We start from the raw sequence: 26425 nt of genomic DNA, 5'->3' as shown, positions 1-26425 counted from the left end.
TCGCGCTAGCAGCGCTTGTGAGTTTGCGATGCGCCACTGGTTTGCTGCCTGGACAGCGACCCTCTTCCCGGCTGCATCGAACTTTCTGCTTTCTTCATCTGGGGGAGGTGCATCCCCAGAAGTGTGTGAATTTGCCCGTTTTCTGGCAGCCCCTACCACCACAGAATCTGGTGGCAGCTGAGAGGTGATGAATACAGGGTCCGTAGGAGGCGCCTTATACTTTTTGTCCACTCTAGGCGTTACTGCCCTGCTTTTGACTGGCTCCTTGAAGATCTCCTTTGCATGGCGAAGCATGCCTGGGAGCATAGGCAGGCTTTGGTAGGAGCTGTGGGTGGAGGAGAGGGTGTTAAATAAAAAGTCATCCTCTACTTGTTCAGAGTGTAGTTCCACATCATGGAACTGAGCTGCTCTAGCCACCACTTGTGAATAGGCTGTGCTGTCCTCAGGTGGTGATGGCCTAGTTGGGTATGTGTCTGGGCTGTTATCAGACACTGGTGCATCGTACAAGTCCCACGCGTCTTGATCTTGGTCGTCGTGGCTCATGGCGGTGTGAGCTGGCGAATGTGACGGGGTGTAAGTTGGTGAAGCCGGAGTTACAGGTGGAGGCGAGGGAGGAGGTGTTACCGTCTTTGCTGTTTGTTGCTGAGGAGCCTCTCGTGCTACAAACTGAAGTGTTCTCTTTCTTTTGACAGGTGGAAGGGTACTGATCTTCCCTGTCCCCTGCTGAATAAAGATACGCTTTTGCGTGTGATCCACTTCAGTGGATTGCAGTTCCTGTTCGAATCTGTGTCTTTTCATTTGTGAAGACATAGAAAGTTCTTCAGTATAGGAGCCTGAAACTGGGTCTGTTGGTGCTTTTTTCGGCTCCGAAAACCCTGTTGTTTGTTTTTTCGGCTCCGAGGTAACCTTCCTCTTCTTTTGTGCCGAAAAATCTTGGCCTCTATGATCTTCGGCGCCACTGTCTCGGCGTCGATCCGTGTCGACACCGAACTCTCGGTGTCGATGCTTCTCTTTAGCACTCTCTCGGTCCCGAGGAGGCTGCGTGCCGGTGTCTCGACCGGAGTCGGACGATCTCGACACTGAATGGGCCTTTTTCGGTGCCGATTGTTGGTCACCGTGAATTTGGGTTGAGCCATGGCCGGTTGGCAGTGGCGTCCCCTGGGCCTTTTTGCCTTTTTAAATTTCTGATCTCGACGTCTTACTCACAGTTTTTGTATTGTCGAGTTTGTCGGAGTCTGAATCCTGGATGGAAAAGGATTCCTCCTGTTCCTCTTCTGTCTCGAACTGTCGATGCTCCTTTGGCGTGGACGCCATCTGCAGTCTTCTCGCTCGACGGTCGCGCAGAGTTTTTCGGGACCGGAACGCCCGACAGGCCTCACAGGATTCTTCGCTGTGCTCGGGTGACAGGCACAGGTTACAGACCGAGTGTTGGTCCGTATAAGGATATTTGTTGTGGCATTCAGGGCAGAATCGAAACGGGGTCCGTTCCATCGGCGTTGTTCTCCACGCGGTCGGGCCGACTAGGCCCCGACGGTGTGCCGAAATCTACCCCGAAGGGCACCGAAGCGCTTCGATGTTCAATGCGTTGTCGTATGTGTTTATCTCGAACCGGATCGCAACGATACCGTCGAAAATCTTCCGTTTTCAGCTATCTTTCCGTTCCGAAACTCGGAGCGACAGGAACACGTCCGAACCCGATGGCGGAAAGAAAACAATCGAAGATGGAGTCGACGCCCATGCGCAATGAGCACAGAAGGAGGAGTCACTCGGTCCAATGACTCGAAAACACTTCTTCGAAGAAAAACAACTTGTAACACTCCGACCCAACACCAGATGGCGAGCTATGCAGACCATGTGTATCTACAGCGACAGATGCCATCGAACATATGATGTTTTGATTGTTGAATCATGAAGGCTTTATGTATATATGTATTTATTGGAGTCATTGTGGAGTCTGTTCTCACCTGTTCACCTAAAAGGCACGTAAAAAATGGGTGAAACGGACGTCAGCACGCCGACGAGGACCTCTTATTGGCACGGTGACGTCAGACGGAGTCGCGTGGAGCCGTGCAATTGACGTGGAGAGCTGGGAAGAAGATTTTCCGTTGGATGCTTGCGGAAGGGTGAATTCATAGGGTGAGGAATCCACAGGTAGCTATTGTATCCACCAGAAAAAGTATTACCGAAGGTAAGTAACTTGTTCTTCAGGTCCCACAGCAGAGCCCGCATATGCCACCTGGCATGTTGGACTAGCAGGATGCAGGAGGCCATGAGGGCCAGCAGCTTCAGTCATTTTCACTGAAATCCAGGATAGAGGCTGAAACATGAGAATCATAGCCCAAATATACTGGGCTCGCTTTTCAGGAGGATAAGCCTGAAATTGCACTGTGTCCAGAACAGCACCAATGAAAGGGAGCGTCTGAGAGTGAGTCAGGTGTGACTTCGGCACGGTTATAGTGAACCCCTACAAATGTAGGAGGCTCGCCATAGTCTGGAGGTGGGAGACGACAGCCTGGGGCAAGTTTGCCTTCAACAGCCAATCGTCGAGGTAGGGCAAGACTGAAATCCCTAACCTGCACAAATGAGCTGCAACCACTCCCATCACTTTTGTGAACACCCGAAGGGCGCTGGTAAGGCCGAGGGTTAGCAAGGTGAACTAAAAGTGCTCGTGACCTACCACGAATTGCGAGTAATGTCTGTGTGCCGGCAGGATGGGAATGGGGAAATAGGCGCCCTGAAAGTCCAACGCTACCATCAGTCTCCAGGGCACACAGGACCTGAGCTAGAGTTAGCATTTTAAACTTCTTCTTGAGGAAGAGATTCAGGGACCGGAGATCTAAGATAGGGTGAAGGCCTTTGGCCTTTTTGGGCACCAGAAAGTAGCTGGAATCACAACCACAACCTAGTTCTGGCACATCAACCCTCTCTAAAGCTCCCTTGGCCATGAGAACCTTGACTTCCTCACGGGGAAGTGCCAAACGATCCTCCAACAGATGATCGTATGATGGCAGTGGAGACGTCGGGGTTGGGCCACTGGCTCCCTGGTCCACAAGCATGTGGGATCCTGCATCTGCACAGAGGCTGTGAAGCTAACACGAGTTGGTGGCCGGACTGCAGCAGACTGTGGGGGGTGGAGGGGTGGGGGGGGGGGTAAGGAGGAGCTACGAGGCCAAGGGACAGAGCCATAGCCCAGGAATCTTTAAACCGCTCGAGCGATGAGTCCGCTTTATCTCTGAAGAGACGGGTGCCATCAAAGTGCATGTCCATTACAGATTGATGGACATCTCCTGAAAAGCCAGATCCTCAACGAGGTGTAGTGCATCAAAGCCACTGTCGATGCAACCAATCTACCTAGCGAGTCGGTCTTATCCAGTCCACAACAAATCATGAACTTTGCTGCATGTTTTGTGTCAGTAACAGCTTGGGAGTGAACCGCCCAGGACTCGAGGTAGAACCTGCGCGACTGTATCCCAGAGAGTATGGGAGTATCGACCCAAAAGACACGGGGTGTTCACGGACCTCAGTGCTAGACTGGTAGAAGAAAACATTTTCTTCCCAAAGTTATCCAGTCTTTTTGATTCCCTATCCAGAGAAGCAGAAGAGAATTCGTCAGACGAGGAAGCCTTGATCACAAGGCTCTCAGGTGTAGGATGTTGGGTCAGAAATTCTAGGTCGCCTGGCTCAGGCCAATGGTGGCGGAAAACTGTCCTATTCACAGGAGTCCCTGTGCTGGGTTTGTACCAGGTACCAGGTACCCAAGTAAGCCGACCGTAAGGGGTACATTAAAGGGTAGGAGGGGTTCCAAACTGGAAGCCCCAGGCTTAACCACTTCGGTCAGGAGGTTAGTCCTTGTAGGAAAGTACCCTCTTTTTGACATGTTAACTCCACTTTTTGCAAGCTGTCAGTGTGTTTTTGAAGGTGTTCACTGGGATCATGCTAACCAGAACCCCAGTGACTGTGCTCTCTCCCTCTAAATTTGGTTGCTTAGGACTTAGAACACCCCACAATTGGCAAACTGGTGCCCCCATATAAGTTCCTAGTATATGGTACTTAGGTACCCAGGGCATTGGGGCACCAGGGGTTCCCCATGGACTGCAGCATGTATTGTACCATCTGTGGAAGCCCATGCAAAATGTGTCTGCAGGCCTGCCATTGCAGCCTGTGTGAAAAGGTGCATGCACCCCTTCACTACAGGTCACTGCACCAGGTCACTGAAGTCACCCCTATGGTAGACCCTCCTAGCCCAGAGGGCAGGGTGCAGGTACCCGGGTTTGAGGGAACCCCTGCATGAGCAGAGGTGTCCCTATGAACTCCAGCTCCATATCCCTGGCGTGGAAGCCATTTTATCCATGTACTGGACACAGGTGTGTCCAGCTACATAATGGTAATTCCGAACCTGGGCATGTTTTATATCAAACATGTCAGAATCATACCCCAGTACCGTTGCCAGTATTTGGTTGTATTAATCCATGCACTCTGGGGGGTCCTTAGAGGACCCACAGCTTTGCACCTACCAGTCTTCTGGAGTTTTCCAGGCAGCCAGCGCTGCTGCCATCCCTCAGACAGGTTTCTGCCCTCCTGCTGCTTGACCAGCTCAAGCAGAGGAAGGCCGAACAAAGGATTTCCTTTGGGAGAGGGAGACAACAGCATCTCCCTTTATAAAAAGGTGTTACATGACTTGGGGGAGGTAGCCTCCCAAAGCCACTGGTATGCTTTGAAGGGCACATTTGGTGCCGCCTTGCAAACCGGTTTGCACCGGTCCAGGGACTCCCAGTCCCTACTCCGGTGTGAAAATAGACAATGGAAAGGGGAGCTACCACTCCCCTGTCCCATCACCACCCCAGGAGTGATGCCCAGAGCTCCTCCAGGTGGCCACTTGATTCTGCCATCTTGAATCCAAGGTGGGCAGAGGCCACTGGGAGCATCTGAGTGGCCAGGTCAGGCAGGTGACGTCAGAGCCCCTCCTGATAGGTGGTCACCCTGCTAGGTGACCAATTCCCCTTCCTGGGCTATTAAGGGTCTCGCTCCAGGGTGGGTCTTCAGATTCGATGTGCAAGATTCCAGCAGGACTCCTCTGCATCGTTTACTTCATCTTCTGGTCACTGCAACTGGATCCTCGCTGAACCGACAATTTGCAACTACAGCAACGACTCCACTTTGCAACACTTTCTCCAGCTCCTTTTAGCAACTAAAACATTTCCCCGGCTGTGCATCCTCTGAGGGCAACAAGTCTTCAACCTGCACAAGAAGTAAGAAGGAATATCCCTTGGAGTGAAGGAATCCCTCCCCTACATCCGTAGGCACCAACTGCAATGATGACCAACTGTGTGGATCTTCTCTCTTCCGGAGCTGCGTGGATCCTGCATCACAGGTGGTGGCCTGGAGTAGTCCCCTTGGTCCTCTCTACCAGCTGTCCAACTTGGGAGACTGTAAGCCCTTGCCTCTCCTTGTAGGAAAGTACCCATGGGAACTGCAACTCTTGCAGTTACCAGGGCTTGTTTGTTCCTCCTCCAAGGGATCTTCAGGCTCCGTGTAGCCCAGGTCTCCGCACTCTTCCCTGCAAAGCAGTCTCCTGCCTGCTGCTCCAGCAAAGTGGGATGCCTCTTCAGGTGTGCTGAGTGGGCCTCAGTGCGACTCCTGTGCCTGCTGGTCATCTGTTGGGGCTGCCTCCTCTTCTTGTGACTCTCCAAGCTGCCAACGGTCACCTCGGACTCCGCCTCCTTGGGTAGAGTCCTCTGGGCCTTGCTGGTCCTCCTCAGCCTTGCAAAACCACCTTCCCCGGCATTTGTCAAGGCTTGTGGGTGGTTTTCCAGCACCACTGACTGACTGCCTCACGACCATCAATGTGGGACATCACTTGCATCACTTCTTGAACTCCTCTTCTGCTCCTGTGCTGCACTGCTGGCTTTCTTCATCCACCGTCGACCTGGTTCTGCATCCACAGAAGGGTGGGTAGTGGCTCCTGCCACAGCCGGACACTCTCTCAAACTGGACTTGGTACCCTTCTTTTGCATGTCACCTTCTGTCAGGATCCACCTTTGGTTTATTCCAAGTCTGCGTCTTGCACAGTCCTTTTCCAAAGTTCTCCTATGGGGTTGGGGGAAAAAACAGGTACTTGCCTCTTCCCTCCTGGCCCCGGAGGGCACCTTTTGGGGCTCCTAGGTCCTCCAGCTCCACTCTACTGATTCCACTTCCTTGGGTGGGGGACTGCCTTTCACATTCCACTTTTTTAGTATTTGGTTTTGCCCTTTCCGAGGGCCCTCACTATTTGCTATTGCTTTTACCAATAACTGTTGCTTTCTATGCTATTTACTGATTGCTAATGTGTATATAATAGTTTGTTTACTGGGGGGAGGAGCCAAGATGGTGACCAGGAAGGACGCTTAACTAAGTGCTCCGTCTCGGGCTCGCCACAAAACATCTGCGGGCGCTCCTGGGGCGCTGACATCTTGATGCGGAGGAGGGATCTGCTCTGGGAGCCTCTCTCCCCTCGCTGGCAGCTCCAGAGGAGGTCGGGCGGCCGAGAAGCGAGGCCGTTGAGGAATCACTCTGCACAGGGAGCCGCAGCCGCCATCTTCCCCGCCGTGAGGATTGGGACTCCGGCCTGGGGCCCAGACGGTGAGGTGGGTGTGCGGCGGTGGGAGGGGCCCACTCTGGGAGGGCAGTAAGCCCACATCCGGGCCCTGCACTACCCTGGGCTTCCCCCCTTTCTCCCTTCCCCCCCCCCCTCTCGCTGGAGATTTCCCCCCCCCACTGCGTGGGGGGTCAGTGGGCAGCAAAGGACCGGCAGCCGGGGACCACTGAGGGTGTCCCCCCTTACTTGCACCAGCGGAGAGGCGTGCCCCCCCTCAGAGGGGTCCTGAGGGGCCGCAAGAGGAAACCCGCGGGCGCTCTCGGGGCGCCAACAACTCGGGGCGGAGGAAGGACCCGCTCCCTGTGCCTCCCGCCTGCTGCTGGCAGCCCCAGAAACTGCCGGGCGGCTGAGGGCCCGGCCACGGCAGACGCGCCCTCTCCAAGAAGCCACGGCCGCCATCTTCCCCTGACACGGGGATCTGAAATCCGCCCGGTGATCCGGACAGCGAGGCGGTGTACGGCGGCTGGGGGGGCTGATATCGGGGGGGGGGGGCAGGGAGCCCTCACCTGGGTCCTGGGCTGCCCTCCCCCCTTTCATTAAGGATTCCCACCCCCCCCCCATGTAGGGGGGTGGAGGACAGTGGACGATTAGCTGCCAGGGACCCCTGAGGGTGCCCCCACCTCTCATGCTCAGTGGAGTGGCGTGCCACCCCCCCCCCCCCGAGAAGACCCTGGGATCACAGGAAGATGTCGTTGCCACAACATACGGGGCACGTGCACGGCCGGACTGGATCAGGCCAAGACCTGTCTCACAACAAGTGGCGCCGACCCGCTGTATAAGCGCTGGACTGCTCTAAAGAATTGGAGCACGCCTGGAACTCACTTGGCGCGCGCGCGCACACACACAGGAACAACACTCTTCCCCCCATATCGACAGAGGAACCAGGGCTTGGAATTAGTCACCAGCCGGAGAGCTAGTGGGGGAGCGTGGGCCTTGCCCCCGCCCTCCGCCCCCCTCCCACCCACGCTGGCTGAGGGGCCTAGTGATGGGAAGTCCCTGCCTGCCTGAGCAAGAATCCATCTCGAAGATCACTAGGAGGGCCGAAATCCCCAAAATTTAAGCACACACCGGCGGAGACACGTGAGGACATACAGCCCCCCCTGCTTGAACAGCCCAGGGAACGTGGGTGATCGCGTGGGTGCAGGAGGAACAAGGACACACCAGACAAGACAAAATGGCCGGGAGGTCCAAATCAGCGAAAAGCCAGGACCGGAACATGCATGGACCGGCACCTGCCGATCAACAACTTATGCCCACCCTGCAGTCGCTGGAATCCACACTCCTGGCCCACTCCTCACAATTTGAGAAAGTACTACAGGCAATCATGGATACTAAAACCTCACGGGAGAGCAGGATAGATACAGTGTCGCAAGATCTGAACATTGTTAGAGTAGACCACCGCAAACTATCCAAAAAAGTGAAGTCAACGGAAGAGGCGCTAAGCGAACTGGCCCCCACAGTAGCGGATAACCGAAAACAAATTCTCCGCATTGATACAGAAGTAAAGACACTGCTGAGAAAAGCAGAGGAGGCGGAGGGCAGGTCCCGCCGTAACATACGGTTTCTCGGATTCCCTGAAAAATCACTGAATCAAAATTCAGAGCTTCTGCTGGAACACTGGTTAATTAAAGAGGTCCTGAATGGAGCCCCATCGAAATTCTTTTCAGTGGAAAGAGCACACAGGATTCCCGGACGTCCCCCAGCGCCAGGCCAACCCCCAAGACCGTTGATAGCCAGGTTCCTGAATTTTAGAGACCGTGATGCGATACTGCAACAGTTTCGCAACAAAGGCCCATTCAAGTACGAGGACTCAACTGTTCACGCTTATCCAGACTTCACTCAAGAAGTGCAAAGACAACGCAACTCCTTTGCCCAAATAAAGCAACGCCTCCGTGAACATGATATAAAGTACGCACTATTATTCCCCGCCAAATTATGAGTATTAACAGATGAACGCACCCACGTGTTCACCTCACCGGGACGACGCTTGGACGTGGATGCATGCCAAGGGGATCGCCCACCCCCGTGAAGCAACCGGCACCGATGAGAACTGGTCAACGACATCGTCACGGAAACGCTCCAAGAGGCACCCCAGGGGTCAACCCACGGAGAAACAGGCTGCAGAAGAGAGAGCTAGGGCCCTGAAAGAAACTCCCCTGCTGACACAGAACTCCTTCGAGACTCTCAGGACCCACCCGGAGGAAGGCTCGGAGTCGGACTCGATCAGCTCGGATTCCACATTAACGGAGGTACTGAGGGGCCCGGAGCTCACCCCCAGGACCGCAGATACACTTTGAACAAGTGTCACCGACCCACCCCCCCAGCGGGACCGGCCGCCACAGTTGGAGAGTAGAACTGAACTTTGCGTGCCCCACTGGAAGTGGGTGGTCATATCACCTGAACTTATGTATCCTTATTTCTTTACTCTTGGAGATAACTCCTTTATTCATACTGCGCGTAATTGGCGGCGGTGCGGGGAGGGGGATGGATCGCCGCGCCCAAGGAGCGTCCCAAACCACCCGCAGACCATGTCTGCAGAAGGATGCGAGCCCCTACAATGAGCCGCACCCGGATAGTATTATTGCTCCCCGCAGATATCCACATGGACACAGTCCAGTTCGCACCCCGAAAGGGTGTGTAGTTTGTTGCAAGTTCACAGTTCGGGACGGGATCCAGTTGGGGAGGGAAAGAGGGTAACTACTAGTTTGTACACTACAGGTCTGCTTACAACACAGGATACGTGGCCGGGGGCCCGGCCGCAGAAGCAACGAGGGCAGGGGAAACTGACCGGGTCCTACCGGGGAGCAGAGTGCCAGATATACCCTTACAAAATGATCATGGCTCAACCTACAGCCTATAATACACACAAATACGACAGTCACCTGGAATGTCAGGGGACTCGGGACCCCAAGCAAAAGGTCCAAGGTGCATGCACGACTCAATCGCCAGGGCACACATCGCAATCCTACAAGAAACCCACATGCGGGACCCAGATCTGCAAGAACTGCGGAGTAAATGGGGAGGACAGATTGTAGGCACATCTTACTCAACTTTCGCGAGGGGGGTCCTTATATGGATAGCAGGGAGTGTCCCCTTTCTCCAAACATCATATAGGATAGACCAGGAAGGCAGGTATGTGGTAGTGGAGGGTAAATTAGACGGCAAGCAACTATCACATATAGGGGTATATGCCCCCAATAACGCGCTGCCCGAGTTTGAGCACGCTCACCTCAGCATTATTAGGGAACCCTGAAACACCCGCCATATGGGGTGGAGACTTCAACTGTACGCCGGACCCGGCACTGGACAGGTCTAACTCCCCCACACACCCAACAGATATCCCAGATGCCCATTGCCAACATGGGCCAGCGACATGGGCCTCCATGTTATGTGGCGCATGAAGCACCCACAACACAGGGAATACTCATTCTACTCAATACCACATAAGGTGCACACCAGGATAGATTTATTGTGGGGTACTCAGGAAATCTGCACAACAACCAGCGGGATTGAATACCTAGCCAAGACACTATCGGACCACTCACCGCTTAAAATAACTCTGGACTGGGGCAGGAAGCGCCAAGTGATCCCAACATGGAGGCTACAAGTGGAAGCCTTACATGACCCAGCATTCACAGACACTGAGAACAGCGCTGAAACAGTATTGGGAATTAAATACCAGCACTACAAATTTAAGAGCAGTGGAGTGGGACACACACAAAGTAGTGATTCGTGGGCACTGTATCTCTACTACATGGGGGGTGAGACGAACACTCCATGCAGAGGTCAGCAAGCTGGAGAAGAAACTAAGAGCACTAGAAAATGCAGTAGCCCGCAATGAAACGCCATACACGTCATTAAAAGATGCGCGTACAGAACACGCAACCGCCGACGCCACATTACGCCTTCATGATTACAAATACCACCTGACTAGACTACAAGCGGAAGGCGACAGATCGGGTAGGCTACTCGCATGGCTCCTGCGGGAGGACCGGCAGCACCCTCCAATCAGGGCAATAGGGATAGGCGCAGGCGCACTGGCAACCACGCAGGAAAAAATAAACTATGCGTTCAGGGAATATTATACACAACTATAAGCTAAACGTACATCATGCACTCCCCAACAGCTCGGGCCCTTTTTAGCGGACTCCTCCCTGCCCCAACTTACACACACTGACAGAGAGACATTAGAGGCCCCCATCACATTAGGAGAACTCAACAAAGCCCTTGAACAATTACCTAGGAATAAAGCTCCAGGGGCAGACAGCCTGCCATCAGAATACTATTCTACCTTTACGACACACCTTAACGCACACCTCCTAAAAGTGATTGAAGAAGCAGGGATCAATGGGATTCTACCCCCCACAATGAGGGAGGCAATGATAGTGGTCCTCCCGAAGCAGGGGCGCGACCCCACTGACATTAAGTCCTACAGACCCCTATCTCTGCTAAACCTAGACTGCAAAATACTTGGTAAAATCCTGGCCAACAGGTTAGCTCCTTACATGCACACTCTGGTACACGAGGATCAGAATGGATTTATCCCAAAACGCAACACCTTCCTCAACATTCGGACTCTGCTAAATGTAATGGGCGACACTCCCCGAGTGCATTTGAGGACGCGGTGATCTCACTCGATATCGAAAAAGCGTTCGATACATTAGAATGGGACTTTCTGTTTGCCACCATGCAGCTAATGGGTATTGGCCCAAAATGTACACGCTGGGTACGCATTCTGTACACTGACCCACAGGCCAGGGTGAAAACAGGTGGAGTCATATCAGAGAGCTTCTCGATCAGCAGGGGAACAAGACAGGGATGCCCCTTATCCCCCCTCTTATTCGCCCTAGCGATGGAACCACTGGCTGCACGCGTCCGTGCAAAAAAAGAAGAATGGGGGGTGGTACGGAGCGCCACCTTCCACGCCATATCACTATATGCAGACGATGCTTTGATATACATACGCAGAGCGGAAGAGGTGCTGCCCTCTGTGATGTCACTGCTGTGTGAGTTTGGAGGGATCTCCGGCCTAATAGTTAATTGGGGGAAATCCTGCATATTCCCACTAGTCAGCTGGCCCCCAGCGAAACAAGGGAATGCTCCGTCAGGCCACCTAAAATGGTGCTTTGACACATTTAAATACCTAGGGGTAAACGTCTACCACAGAGCAGAAGACCTTAGGGATGGTAATCTGGGGAGAGTGGTGACCTCTGTAAAGGGTTCAATGCGTTTCTGGAATAAACTACCACTCTCACCATTGGGCAAGGTCGCCATAGCAAACATGCTGATATTACCTAGACTGTTGTATTACTTCGCGGCCCTGCCAATCACTATTCCCAAAAGCTTTTTCAACAGTTTGAATTCTGCCCTACTACAACTGGTGTGGGGAGAGGGCAGAAGGCGGGTCGCACTCACCACGCTACATTATCCGGTGGCTGCAGGCAGGCTGGGCGCCCCAAACTTTGAGCTCTACTCCGCGGCCGCACAGCTGCAGTGGATCTTAAATTGGATCCATAGACCCAGCTTAGCGGAAACTATTTGGCTGAAATCCTGACTTCAGGGAGTCCCCCTGCTTGTATAGCTTATGGATAAGCAAACCAAAAGCACACGCGAAAACCCACTGATGGCAGCGGCACACGCATGTTGGAAGAAGTATATTCAAAAAGACGCCAAAAAACTTCCCTACTCACCGCTTCTCCCACTAGAACGGCTCCCCGGGTGGGTGGAAGCCGGATCACATTCTCCCACAATCTGGATAGATGCGGGCATAAATACAGTGGGAGATTGCTTCAAGGAAGGAAAATTAATGTACTTCGACGCCATACAGGCCCTCATAGAGATCAGCCCGGGGCAATTCCTGGCATACCACGCTATATGCCACGCAATTAGAAAAATATGGGCGTCTGGAGATCTAGAGCCATATACCTCAGCTACCCTGCACCATATGCTGAGCTGTGATACCCAAGAAAAAGCAGTCTCAAATTCATATAAACTTCTGAACAAACCCCCGGAATCCAATCCGCAAAAAGCTTGGGAGAGGTGGAACGCCGTATTGCCTACCCCGATCTCAGGGGCAGAATGGCCAAAAGCCCTGAGTCACTCACGTGAGGTCTCAAGAAACCCCAGATTCCGATACACACAGTTTAATTACTTACATCAGACATATTTGGCGCCAGCAAGGATTAAACGTATGTTCCCCGGGACGGACCCAGCTTGCCCCAGATGCAAAACACCAGCAGCACAGTTTTACCACATGGTCTGGGAGTGCCCGCGGATACAAGGGGAATGGGCTGGGGTGGTTATAGCATTATCAGAAATGATGGGTCTCCACCTGGACGCAAATCCCAAGTCCTGCCTACTTGGCCTCAGGACAAGGACGAAAAGAAACAAACATTTGCACAGGTTCGTAGATCTAGCTTATGCAATGTACAAAAGACTGATAGCTATGAACTGGAAGGCCTCCAATGCACCCGACCTGAAAGCCTGGCTCATCCTCACGCTTCGTTGGACCCATGCTGAGCACCAGGCACTAATGAACCTGGCACGAAGGGGACTGCGACAAGCGGGCTGTGAAACTTGGGGCACTTTAGTCTCCAGACTAGAGGCAAAAAACGATGAAAGACCCCCTTGAACCGCAGACAGCTACGATTACCTAGACGGCCGCGGGCTTGGACTTGGCTGTAACGCAACACTATACCAGGGGATGCATATACACCTGTCAACAACGCTTCGTCCCTACTTACAGCAAACCAAACCCCCAAGCGCACACATGTCAAGCAGCACACACAGGCCACCACGTCCATTTAGTAGACACTAGCGCCATGGTGTACCGCGCCACCCCCCCCACTCCTCTTCCCTCACACACCGCCTCCCCTTTCCCCTCCCCCTCCACTCCCGGCGCGGCGGTTGGAGCCTTTCCACAATAGAACGCCCTAAACATCTGCGTCGACAAAACCCGAAGATATCAATCAGACGGTGCGGACCTGGAAGTGTACGAAAATTATTAGCTGTTTGTTAACTTTAATCTGTGAGAGCCTAGCGAGTTACTGTAATCAACAACATCCTGCTATTGATGACACTTGTATGCAATGCAATGTATGGCTCTCTTGAAAACTCAATAAAAACATGTTAACAAAAAAAAAAATAGTGAGTTTACTAACCTCCAGTTTGGGTATTGCCTACAGAGTATTTTAGTATTTGTGTTACTATAATAAAGTATCTTTATTTTTGTAAGACTGTGTGGTTCTTTCATGTGTGTAAGTGCAGTGTGTTTGTAGTGGTATTGCATAAGCTTTGCATGTCTCCCTGATAAGTTTTGGCTGCTCACCCACAGCTACCTCTAGAGAGCCATGGCTTCCCAGACACTGTCTACACCTCACTAACAGGTGATACCAGGACCTGGTATAAGGTGATAACAACACAGGTGTTCACCACACACTGCTTCCTACAGACCTGACCTCCAAAGAAGGAAGCTCAAGGTCCAAAACCTCAGCAGCCCTTCTTACCACCATGGAGTAGGACGCTCCCTCCTCCATAGCCATGGTAGGGGAAGAAAGCATGGCAGCGTCAGGAGAGGTATCTAGTCCCCTAGCGACAGCCAAGTCCTGAACCCAGTACATGTCTCGGTCAAGCTGGCATACTAAAGGGTCCAACGACCCCTCTACACTATCCTCATATCCATACCCGTAGAAAGAAGGGTCAGGATCCGCCATGTGCCCAGGCGAGCCCATGGATAACGGAAACAGTGTTGAGCGACACTAGTCCGGCTCCAGGTCGTCAGGAATAAGTATAGGATAAACATTGATTGCGGGCCCAACAGACGTCGGGAGCGTCAACGACTGTCCTAACGCCGGGGAAGGTTGCGTTGGCACAACTTGCATTGGTACATATACAAGAGAGGATCCGGAGGTGCCCCCGGGAGCAGAGGCTGAAGCTGCCGGCGTGGAACCAGAGGGGGCCCTCACCGACTCTCCTGGGCCCAAAGGTGTAGAGGACAGGTCAGTCTGCCCAAAGATGAGGTGCATGGCCTCACAGAACTCTTTCAACTGGGCAGGGGTGGCACTGGCATGCTGTTCTGTGGAGAAGGGGCGGGGGCTAGCCAACTGACCCTTGGACTCACAGTTTTGGTATGGGGCTGGGATTGACTTTCCCTGAGCCAGGAGCCACAGGCACAGTGGAGACCTTGCTGGACTGCACTTTCTGCACCTCCTAGGGCTTCCACAATGTGCAGCCTCTATGTGCGGTCCATAGGGCCGCAGGACAGTCCTTTGGACCTCTTTTCAATTCCAATGTGATCTGCAATTAAGGGAGCAGGAGGTGCGATATTTATCCCAGGAAAGTGCCCTGAGAGGACAATGTGGTCACTAGTCAATGGGCTACCAGGTCCCCTTCTTGGTGATGAATTTCTGGCAATGCATGGCATCTGGCAATCCCAGTGTGCACTATTCAAGCCCCCCCTTCAAGATATCTGAGCCTTTGCTCGACTGAGGAGCGCTGCAGTCCAACCAGAGGTGTGGTCACCTGGGGGCTACACACCCACAGACAAAATGGTTTGTGCACTGGTCTTCCACTCTGGCTTTGTCTCTAGCCTGTCTACCTGACCAAAGGGCAGCCCCTCAGGAGTGTTACCGCCATCTGTCCACCAAAGGCAGCTTTCCCTTTAAAGCTCACATTTTGGGCTAACAACCTGAGAAGCATCATGTGAAGGGGCGGCAAAACCTCGCCCAGCAGGTTGCTATTGTTCCTAAGCCTGGGGGTTATTCACACTAGTCCCTGGGAGGGCAGAAATCTGTCTGTTGGCCAGTGCCCATTAGAGGCTACTGAAACAACTGGGTCACAGAGTGGCAACTTTTTAAAAGTTGCATTACTTTAATAGTGACATTAAATTTGACCTGGGCCTCAAGTCCGGTTTAATGGTATGATTAATTTGACACCTTAGAGTACCTAGTAAGGTAGATCCATTCAGAGGTTAGCCAGGCTAGGGTGCCAGTCGGTAACCCTGGGTTATCCAATGGGGCTACTAACCTTTCCACAACAAAACAATGAAGGGGTGTAGCTTTTAAGACATATATAAAATATATTTCCGACTTAATAATATACAGCTCCCTGCCATAGGGCTCTATAGGACTTTGTTAGGGTGACTTACATCTATTGTTAAGCACACTGGGAGCAAAATTTTAATAAACATTTTTGTTTATTTAAAAAAAAACAAAAAAAAATTGAAAAGTAGTCAATAAAGTGAGCAAGGCAACTCCCAATCCGTTCTGGGTGGGGTTTATATGGATACAGCAATGTCACTTCTGAGGCAGACACTGCCTAGGTGCCGGCTGAGCTAGAGGCCAAAACCTACAGTTAGGCAGTTTGCAAAAAACACGTCAGATTTCAATGTAAAAAATGTGATGTGTCCATGTTATGTTTCCTGTTGTGAGCATTAGGCCTACCCACGCAAGTGAGGTACCATTTTTTATCGGGAGACTTGGGGGAACACAGAATAGCAAAATACGTTTTATTGCACCTTGTCTTTCTCTACATTATTTTTTTCCAAATGTAAGACAGTGTAAAAAAAGACGTCTATTTGAGAAATGCCCTGTAATTCACATGCCAGTATGGGCACCCCAGAATTAAGAGATGTGCAAATAACCACTGCTTCTCAACACCTTATCTTGTGCCCATTTTGGAAATACAAAGGTTTTCTTGATACCTATTTCTCACTCTTTATATTTCAGCAAATGAACTGCTGTATACCCGGTATAGAATGAAAACTCATTGCAAGGTGCAGCTCATTTATTGGCTCTTGGTACCTAGGGATCTTGATGAACCTCGAAGCCCTATATATCCCCGCAACCAAAAGCAGCCGCAGACGTAACTGTATATTGCTTTTAAAAAACCTAGCATCGCAGGAAAAAGTTAGAGTAAAACGTGGAGAAAAAAGGCTGTTTTTTTCACCTCGATTTCAATATTTTTTCATTTCAGCTGTTATTTTCTGTAGGAAACCTATGTAGGATCTACACAAATTACCTCTTGCTGAATTCAGAATTTTGTCTACTTTTCAGAAATGTTTAGCTGTCCGGGATCCAGCATTGGTTTCACACCCATATCTGTCACTAACTGGAAGGAGGCTGAAAGCACAAACAATGGTAAAAATGGGGTATGTCCCAGAAAAATGCCAAAATTGTGTTGAAAAATTTGGTTTTCTGATTCAAGTCTGCCTGTTCCTGAAAGCTCGTAAGATGGTGATTTTAGCACAGCAAACCCTTTGTTGGGGGGAGGGGAAACACAAGCCTTCTGCAGCCCTTTTTTCCCTTAAAAAAAAAAAAAAACCACAACATTTTCTCTGTATTTTGGCAAATTTCTTGATCTCCTACAAACTCTGGGTATCTCTAGAATCAATAGGATGTTGGAAAAAAAGGACGCAAATTTGGCGTGGGTAGCTTATGTGGACAAAAAGTTATGAGTGCCTAAGCTCAAACTGCCCCTAATAGTAAAAAAAAAAAGTCCTGCCACCTGAGGGGGAAAAGGCCGGGCACCTGAGGGGGAAACGCCTGGCAGCGAAGGGGTTAAACTGGGCAGCTGTATTTTATGTTCAGTGTGATTAGGAGGGAGACCACTGCCAAGTTTCTTACTCCTAGGGTCTAGAAAACCTAAAAACTGTTTGCCTTTACTCCCAAGCATCATTGGCTCTAGGGCGATTACCAGCAGGGTGATGTGTCCAGGACACAAATTAAGTTCTCGTCCTTCCTGGGTCTATCCCTCCTACGGAGGATACATGCACATGAGAGCTGGCAAGCTGTTAATGGGGAGAAGAGGAAAACTCCTCCAGTAAAAACAAAAACGGATGTCCTGCTACCAAAATAGTTGCCTCAGATGGGCATTGATTAACAAGCATTTTTTTAAAACAGATTTTTATATTAAAAGAGAACGTCCCCGCTTTTTTAAAACAGATTTTTATATTAAAAGAACAGTCCCAGGAATAGATGGAGACAGTGATTTTATTACTAATTGCCATTTGAGAGCAAAGTTTCTTGCCTATGACAAACACTTCATGTTTTTCAGTTACCATATTTAAGATTCGCTAGAAATAAAGAGATTAATAGTTTGTATTATACCTTCATGCTTCCTAGGTGACTCTGCCACTCTGCTCCACGGATCACACCTCCTGGGATGTTCTCATCTTTAAAAAAATATATATAAATATATATATATTATGAACAGTGTATGTGGCAACTGGATGGAAATTTTAAAGGAGTATGGATCCACACTGCATATACATACCAGACTTGTTGGCACATCCTGGATGGCCCATATGCATTGTTGGATGATTATTTGCATACACAGAGGCCAAATGTTTTAGGGTTTCTTTATTCTCCTCTGCAAAAAAACAAAAACAAAAATAAATAATGCGCTTCAAAGATGAAGGCAAAAATGGAACTAAGGTCACTGAAATGAGCAGGCTCCTTCAAAAGTCAACTCTGACTAGACCTTTAGTAGTGGAATGGGATTTCTATAGTGCGAACCTAGCCATCATGCAGTGGAGCAATGTACATGGTCAAAGGCATGCTTAAAGTGAGTAACAGGACATGATTCTGCATTGAGGATGGTTAAAACAGTGTCACCTTAAAATAAAGTACAAAAATAAAGAAAGCTGGAGTACCACTGAATTGTACTTGGTGATGTCAACTGCCAATGTAGCACACATTGTATCTGACACAAACCTCTAAATGCTAAAGAAAACCAATGAGTAATACCTTGCACAAAAAGGATTACAACCAGTGAGAAAATGAGAATCAGAGCACGAGTGTCAAACAATCTGAACAGGTATTGTGCAAAAGTGTATGTTTTAAGGCTGCAGCAGAAAAGGGAGGGTCTTAGGGGAATGCAAAGTAACTTCTACTGTGAACTTAAAAGTATGGTAGATTATTTTGTGAGCCTCCTACTAGAGATGCTAATTCAACCGCTGGGAAGTAAAGGTCAATGACATCCTGTGTGTGACAGAAGTGTTGCAACGTGGAAGTCAACCACTGCAGATCTAACCTACAAGGTCCTTTCAGTCGTGGTGGTGAGTTCCTTTACAGAGGGTAGGTGCAATGTGACTGTGGAAAGAAGTTGTTCAAAGAATTAATTTTCGCTGGCCCTGGTTGATACCACGACAAATGTACAGATAACATAATGCTGGACTTGATAAACGAGTCTCAGTGAACTCTTCATTAGACTTCTTCCTTCAAACTTCTGATACTGCAGCGATACAAATACCAGTGAAAATATTCAGCGATTTGTACCTTTTAGATAAAAAACATAGTTGCTAAATACTTACAGCATAAATTTTAAATGCCACACACCTGTCTGAACGGGTTTGTCGTATGGATAAGTGACTAGTAAGGATCCACCATCTAGAACAACAGAGAGGCTGAAGTCCTGCTTCTTAATCAAGTTGTCAATGATGGCTTTTGTCTCTGGTTCACTCTCGCCAACGTACCCGGAGGAATTACCTAAAATGCGTCACAAAATATATGCTTTGTTAAACATACATAGGTGTACTCACGGTCCAATACGAGCACTAGGTGTTGTCATACAATTGTGTCTCTATTCTTGCATATAAACCAACATGTGGAAGCGCTACGGAATTTTAAAAAAATCTAGTATCACCCTTCCTGGCGGGGTGGGGGTGGGAGTTGGGGGGATGGACCATCATGGAGCCGCTGAGATGAATGAAAGACCAGGAGGAGACAAATTGCCACTCATCATCCTCGAGAAGACTCTTCACTATGTGCGCAGCAAAGAAAGGTGAGGGACGAGAGCATGGTAAGAGCATCAGAAATCTGGATAAAGTGACAATTCACTCTACTGATTATCACAATAGGCAAGTGAGTCAGTCACACAACACTCTCACATATACACCCAATTATATTAATGCTAATGAAGTAATAGACTGTTTAGCAGCTCAATAACAAATAGAAATTAAGTGTTATTTTTCTAGTAAATAGCAAACTGTGCTGAACCTTACGCAAGAGCCAACATAAAATCTTTTCTGCACTATTGTGCAGGCCATGTCTAAAATGTTTGCACCAGACTGTTGTACAGTAAACTAAACTCCCTTTACAAAGTTTCATGTTCTCCTAATAAGGATCCAGCAATGCGCTACTGAAACTAGATAATAAATAGTCAAATAACCATGGGATGATGTGAGCACTTAGTCCAATTTTAAAATATTCCCTTTTTAGTTATAAGCTTGCTTAGTACAATGTAACAAATTACTAAGGTAAGCATAAACCAGGTGGAAGGAGTTACAAGTGACACCACCAATACCGAGGCACTTTGATTATGCATGACTCCACCAAGTAGTAAAGAACAAGTTACTTGCCTTTGGTAATGCTCTTCCTAGTAGAGACCATCTAGCCACAGATTCCTCATCTTTTGAATATTCCCCAACCATCAGACTGGATCTGAAAACGTTTCTGCAGTATTGCTACACGCCGACGTCAGTTGCTTCTGAAAATGTCGGTCTCCAGGAGCAGAACCCCTTGGTGTGACCAGTGTGCAGATTCCTAGACTTGAGATCTTATTAATGGATACAGTCTAATCAGAAAACAGGGTGGAAGGAAGTATCTGTGAGGAATCTGCAGCTAGATAGAGTCTCTACTAGAAAGAGCAATACCAAAGGTAAATAAACTGTTCTTGTGATAAAGACTACTAGCCACAGATTACTCATCTTCTGAAATGACACCAAAGTAGTAGCTATTCGGAGGTGGGTCTTTGAATCAACAAAAAACAAACTCCTGCAGGACCTAGCAGACAAAATGGCCCTATTAACAAACTGGACTTTCTAAACAATAGTGCTTTGTGAACATATAATGTCCCACTGTGGCATGACAAAGAGAGAGGCAGGAAACATGTTCTAACCCTTTTAAACAAAAGCGCAAAACAGATTGAGACTTAAACAATGAAGCCTGATCTGGCAACTGCAAAAAAGCTGAAAGAACCTAAAGATACCCTTTAACTTCACCCGGAGCAAAGCCTTGCCTGAATAGAGCCTAAGCAAGTAAAACATCAGATAACCTCACATGAAGGGGGTGTTTATATTGAGTGCTGCACCCAGCTACAGGTTGGTCCCAACGACAGACGCCTACAGTTTGTTGAGAGATGCCTGGCTGCTAAGATTACATGATCTTAGCGGAAGGTCGAATGTGACTAGCGGTTGACGCTCAATCTTCAAGCATGAAGGTGGAGACTGAAGACCCAGATGTAGAACCCTGACCTGCTGCTGCGCCAGCAGATCCGACAGACAGGTCAGCCTGAGCCAGGTGTTTTGGATACCATACTCTCCGTGCCCAATCCAGAGCGACTAGGATGACTTAGGCCCAGTGAATCCTGATCTTGAGGCGTGGCATCCTGAGAAAGGCATACAGGAATCCAGGGTTCTACTCAAGGCAGAACACATCTCTGGGCGAGAGACTCCTTGGAATTTCCAATGCTCAGAAGTGCTGACATGATGATTCTCAGCAGTGGTGAAAAGCCTGGGCCAAGGTTCTCTACATTCACCGGAGAGACCTTGCGCCACCTCCAGGAGTAACTGCTACTCCTGATCAGGTAGGCGTCAATGTCAGAGTTTGTCCACCATAGCATTCAAAGAGCCTGGCAGGTGCTTCCTCACCAGGAAAATTGCTTGGTGGTTCAGCCATTTGCAGAGGCTCAGGGCCTCCTAGTAGAGGGTCAGCAGTCACACCCACCAAGATTGTTGCAGTATCACATGGCAGTGGTATCGTCCTTGAGCACCTGAACGAGCCTTGCATTGATGGATGGAAACAAGGCTTTCAACGCCAAGTGGATGACACTCAGTGCCAGAAGAATGATATGAGGCTGGGAATGTGCCAGAGACATCGGATTGCCACCTCTCCCAACAGTCACATCAACCCAGAAGTGATGCAACAGTCAGCACAGTCAGAGTTGGGTAAGGAAGAAAGAGGAGTCTGCTGGAGACCCACTCACAGTCAAGTAACCACCACTGGAGATCTTTTGCAGTCTTCTCTGAAATCTGAACATAGCTGGAGAGGTCCCCTTGATGCTGGGCCCACTGAGAATTCAAATCCCACTGCAGAGCCCACATATGCTACCAGGATGCAGAAGCCCATAAAGTCCCAGCAGCCTCAGAGTCGACCTCACCAAAATCCAGGACTGAGGCTGCAATATTGGAATCATAGTCCGAATGCCTTGGACTCTCCTTTCAGGGAAAAGGCACGAAACTGAACTGTGTTCAGAATGGCTCAGTGTCCAGAATAGTAGTGTATGAGAAGAACTCAGTTGTGTGACTGGCACATTGATAGTGAACCACAAAGCGGACAGCTTTGCTGTATTCTGGAGGTGGTTGAGGGCTGACTGGGGCAAGTCTGTCTTCAGCAGCAAGTGGTCAAGGTAGGAGAAGACTGCCACTCATGACATCCAAAGGTGTACTACTACCACTGCTACTTTCATGAACTCTGAGGGATGCTGAGGAGACTAAAGGGGAACACAGCAAACTGAAAATGCTCCTGTCTCAACAGAAATGCTGGTTGCACCAATGGACCTCAGGACATTTAGAAACAGACGTCCTGCAGGTGCAACACCACCATCCAGTCTCCAGGGTTGAGGGCAGACAAGATGGGGGACAGGGCAAGCATGACCATTTTGAATTTGTTCTGTAGGAAGTCGTTGAGGAGCAGGTTTAAAGAAGGACGACAGACTCTGTCCTTCTTGGACACCAAACAGTGGGGGGTTGGTAATACCAACCACATCCTACTCCTGGTGCTGGCACACTCTCAATAACCCTTTCGGTCAAAAGGGCTTGCACTTAACCCGCAAAATGGGGAGATGGTCCTCAGTCAGTCTCTGGTGGGATGGTGGAAGGTGCGGCGGTGTGAGAGAATGAAAGGTAGAGCACATCCTCTAAAAAAAATCTGCAGACCCACATGTCTATTTTTTTTATGGCCTGCCAACCTGCAAGAATTGTTGTATCCTGTGTCCCATTGGGTGGCTGCGTGCCACTAAGGGCACACTGAAAGGGTTCAGGGCTGCTGTAGGAGGGGGGATGGAAGAAGGAGTGGTGGTAGACCAATGCACAGTCCACTGACCTTAACTGTGGGGTGGTAGGCACCACAGCCTCGACAGTGACAACTGCTGGGAGCCTTGTGCAGGGTAGGCTGACTTAGGGTATGGAGTACCTCTATCGAAGCTGAAAAAGGAAAAACAACACGGTGATGAACAGAATGCCTGAATTAATCTCAATCACTGGCAATCGCTCAAGGCAGCATCCCAATCCATTGTTTTCTGGCCACCACGCCACTTCAGTTTGGACTCAGCCATATGCAAATCAGTCTTGACCCTGCTTCTCATGGGAATAGTTCAGCCCGGACCGCAATACCAGGTCGTTCCTCAACTGAAACACAAGCAACCTAGGATCAGTTGTGCCCTAGTTGGAGCTCTTCAGCCAGGTATAGCTTGGTTTCAGTGGCACAGTGAGCCTGGGACCTACGTCTGGGCACACCCTATGCACTTAGGGTGACAAATGCAAAAACACCAAGGTGATGAATGGAATGCTTGAATTAATCTCAGCCACTGCAATTGCTCAGGGCCTGGACATCACTTGAAAAAACAGTGAACCGCAGCTAAGTGTGGCAGCGAATGATGACTTTGGGGCCAATGGTTTGCCCAATTAAGTCTGTGCAGTCCAAGCCAAAAGAAATTGTAAAGTTGGCCGTGTCACAACAGTCTTGTATAGGCTGGGCAAGAAAAAAATTGGAGATCATCAGGGATACCTACGAAGACTTGAGGCACAGAATCCCAAAGGAGGTGGGAATAGCTTCCCAGCAAGCAGGTGGCATTTACAGATTATGCGACAACCTGGTGGACAAGAAGACCCTTTTGCCACATGTCTCCACAAGTTTAGGCTTCCTAGCGTGGGGAGTAGTCAGGAACATACTGGGGTTACTTTTGCTAGCCGATGCCTACACCACCAAGCTTTTAGGGAAAGGGTGCTGAGTTCAGAATGCCACCTTGCCCAGAGTCAGACAGTGGCATTGTGCAATCTGGAGATTGTCCAGAGGGACTGAGCAAGGTTTGCCTCTTGCTCCTAACAAAGTATCAGTGTGAGCCTCCTTAAAGGGTAAGAGGGACTATGTGGATGTTTTCCCAGGCTGAAGGACCTCTGTAAGCACATCAGTCTTTACCTCCAAGGTGGGGTGGGGTGGGTAGTTGGGGTGTGGGACAGAAGGTCTAGGACTTCAGCTAGTCTGCACATCACTATAGTGTATGATGTTCTTTCCTCAGTGGCCTGCCAACAAAATGAAAGGAGCCCTGTCTCAGGGTAAGTATCAGGATTAGCTCCTAAATCGAACAACTTCAGGAGCCAGATCGATAAGTATGGCGTTGCCCTTTGCCTACTTAGGGGAGTAGGAAAGGTGGGAATGAGCAGAGCCCCACTTAAATTTCTTATGTGTTTGATTCAGCTTACCAGACGACTATGATCAAGAGGAAGACACACTTTGGAACGACTCCTGTGATTTCTAGGACCTCGAATGGAAACAACCTTTCAACTTGGCCCTGTCTTGTTGCAGTCTCTTCAGGTACTTGGAGACGTAGAGTTTGACCTCACGATCTAATATGACTTTCAGGTTCATTAACACAGTCACAGCAGGCCTTTGAATTGTGGCTCGACCATGGGTAAATATGGTTAAGATCAGTCAGACATGTGTGCGCCAGTCTCTACAGGGCTTAAAATGTGTTGTTTTTGGAGGTGACGTCCGTTGCACATCTGTGTCTGACGTTTCGGGAACAAAGGAACTGAGGTCAATGCGCAGGAGTGGTGTCTGTAAAGGCTTCATACATAATTTCCAGAGTGTACTGGTGGAGCCGCATGGTGCCACCTACCGACGCGCAGAGATGCTGCTGAAAATAATTTGTATCCAGTCTGACACCTGGAGCATAGTTAAAAGGTAAGGAATCTGCACGCTAGAAGTCACTATCAGAAGGACTATTAATTCTTGCATTGCTTTAGATTGATGATACTCCCTTTAGCACTCCATCACATATAGGGATTATTACGCACTGTCATCATGGGCTTGATTTCTTACTTGTAAAATCTGTGTCCAGATCCTTTCCGTGAGCATTGGTTTGTCCAATCTTTGATGTACAGTCTTTCTCCTGTGCACGCTCTCTTCCATCTGGGTTCACTGACGGTACAATCACAATTCTCGTCTGATCGATTAGCTAGAGAGTGAAAGAAAAAGGTTAGCAAGACGTGCCAAAACTCATCTAAAATGGTTTACTTCAGTCCTTGCAAGAAGGTGGAAGCAACTCCTGAGAGGAAGAGCATGGTGGCAGTACAGAAAATTGTCTTGTGCCCAGATTACACCCTACATGTATCAGTTGTGAGCACAAACAGAATGCAGAGTAGTGCCTTGTCTTGAAAGAAATAATTAATGTAATAGCTGCATGTGAACAATTTCTGCAAGTGCTACTTTTCTGGGTACAAATGGGTGTCGACTGGATTCACCTTAGAAGGGGATGTTTATCGCTGAAATATTTATATTGTTTGCTTCTACTGGCTTGACCAATAGCCAGAAGGACCAATTCATGCAGTGACCACAACTTTTGAGAACCATGGGAAGTGCCCTATATTGCTGCGGTTCACAAGCGAGCTGACACATGGCCAGATTTATCAGGTACATTTACCATGGAGGTTATTGGATTAAGCTTGATTTTCAATTAAAGGCGAGTACAGCTGCCCTTTGATGACTTATTTTAATAAGTGATTTGTTCGTGCAAATATAGCATGACTAATTACAGCAACTTATAGCAATTGAAAACTATTCAGGATAAAAAGGGTAAAAGAAATACCACTCCCCTGTAATCTTTAGCAGAAATGTGTACAGGTTATAACCTATTTTTATTTTTTATTTTATATTAGCATTTATAACAAAGCAGTGAAAATACTACAGAGAGTAAACTTTGACAATGGTTGACTCAGTGGATTAAAGTATCTTCTGATAAGTACAAATCTATTGGCACTGAGCAAATGAAGGAAAATACATGAAATGGCAACTATATTAAAGACAAAACATTCTCAACCAGTAACTCTGATTCCCTAAACAGCTACAGACAAGGGTGGTCAAGACAACCTCCACACAAAATAATACCCATCACAAACACCAGACAATACTCAAAGATAACATAGACCACATCTGACACTTCCCTAAATTCTTCTTCTTTTGATCTAATTTTACACAATCTATTTTACTATTGCCAACATGTTGCTTCTCCTTTGACTTCAAGAGCATTACATAGTCCTGCAATTACCATTATTCGATAGATAATTATGTAATTAGGTACTTTGTACAGTGTTCGTTCTGTGGTCAGTTTTTGCAGGTATGTAAGACTTTTGTTTTAGTATGCCTTGTCTATGATACTGAGCATCGTCTCTTGCTCCAAAGTCAAGAGATTAACTATCTTTCCAAATCGGATCAGAGGTGAGCGTTTCATTTTTTTAAAAGCAGCTGAAGAATTTGCTTTTCTCACAGTCTTACATTTTCTTTTTTACGTTTGTCATTCTAAGGTTATTGCGTGTCAGTGTTGCCCTAGCGCTATTACACCCTTGTAGTGAGTATTAGTATGCTTTACAATTTCTCATACATATATACAGGGTCAAGTGTTCTCAGAGCTGATTTGGTCATATCTTATCTTTGCAGGTTAAGATCCTAGCATTTTGAAGACCTTCGAGTCTAAGCTTTTTGGAAGCCCTGAATGAATCAAAACACCACAGTCTGA

General features: G+C 48.9%; 1 protein-coding gene across 1 annotated transcript in view; it reads right to left on the bottom strand.

Moving 5' to 3' along the window:
• CPD (carboxypeptidase D) overlaps window positions 1–26425 on the bottom strand; it is a 575290-nt gene that overhangs the window by 87143 nt on the left and 461722 nt on the right. The window contains exons 14-17 of the mRNA XM_069226269.1: window positions 24733–24868; window positions 18970–19119; window positions 17906–18001; window positions 17740–17804 (exon numbers count right to left, since the gene is read on the bottom strand). Coding sequence (XP_069082370.1) covers window positions 17740–17804; window positions 17906–18001; window positions 18970–19119; window positions 24733–24868 — 447 coding nt within the window. The remainder of the gene's footprint in view (window positions 1–17739; window positions 17805–17905; window positions 18002–18969; window positions 19120–24732; window positions 24869–26425) is intronic.

This window comes from Pleurodeles waltl, chromosome 3_1, assembly GCF_031143425.1.
Source record: "Pleurodeles waltl isolate 20211129_DDA chromosome 3_1, aPleWal1.hap1.20221129, whole genome shotgun sequence".
NCBI lineage: Eukaryota > Metazoa > Chordata > Amphibia > Caudata > Salamandridae > Pleurodeles > Pleurodeles waltl.
This window is presented reverse-complemented; position numbering and strand designations above follow the sequence as displayed.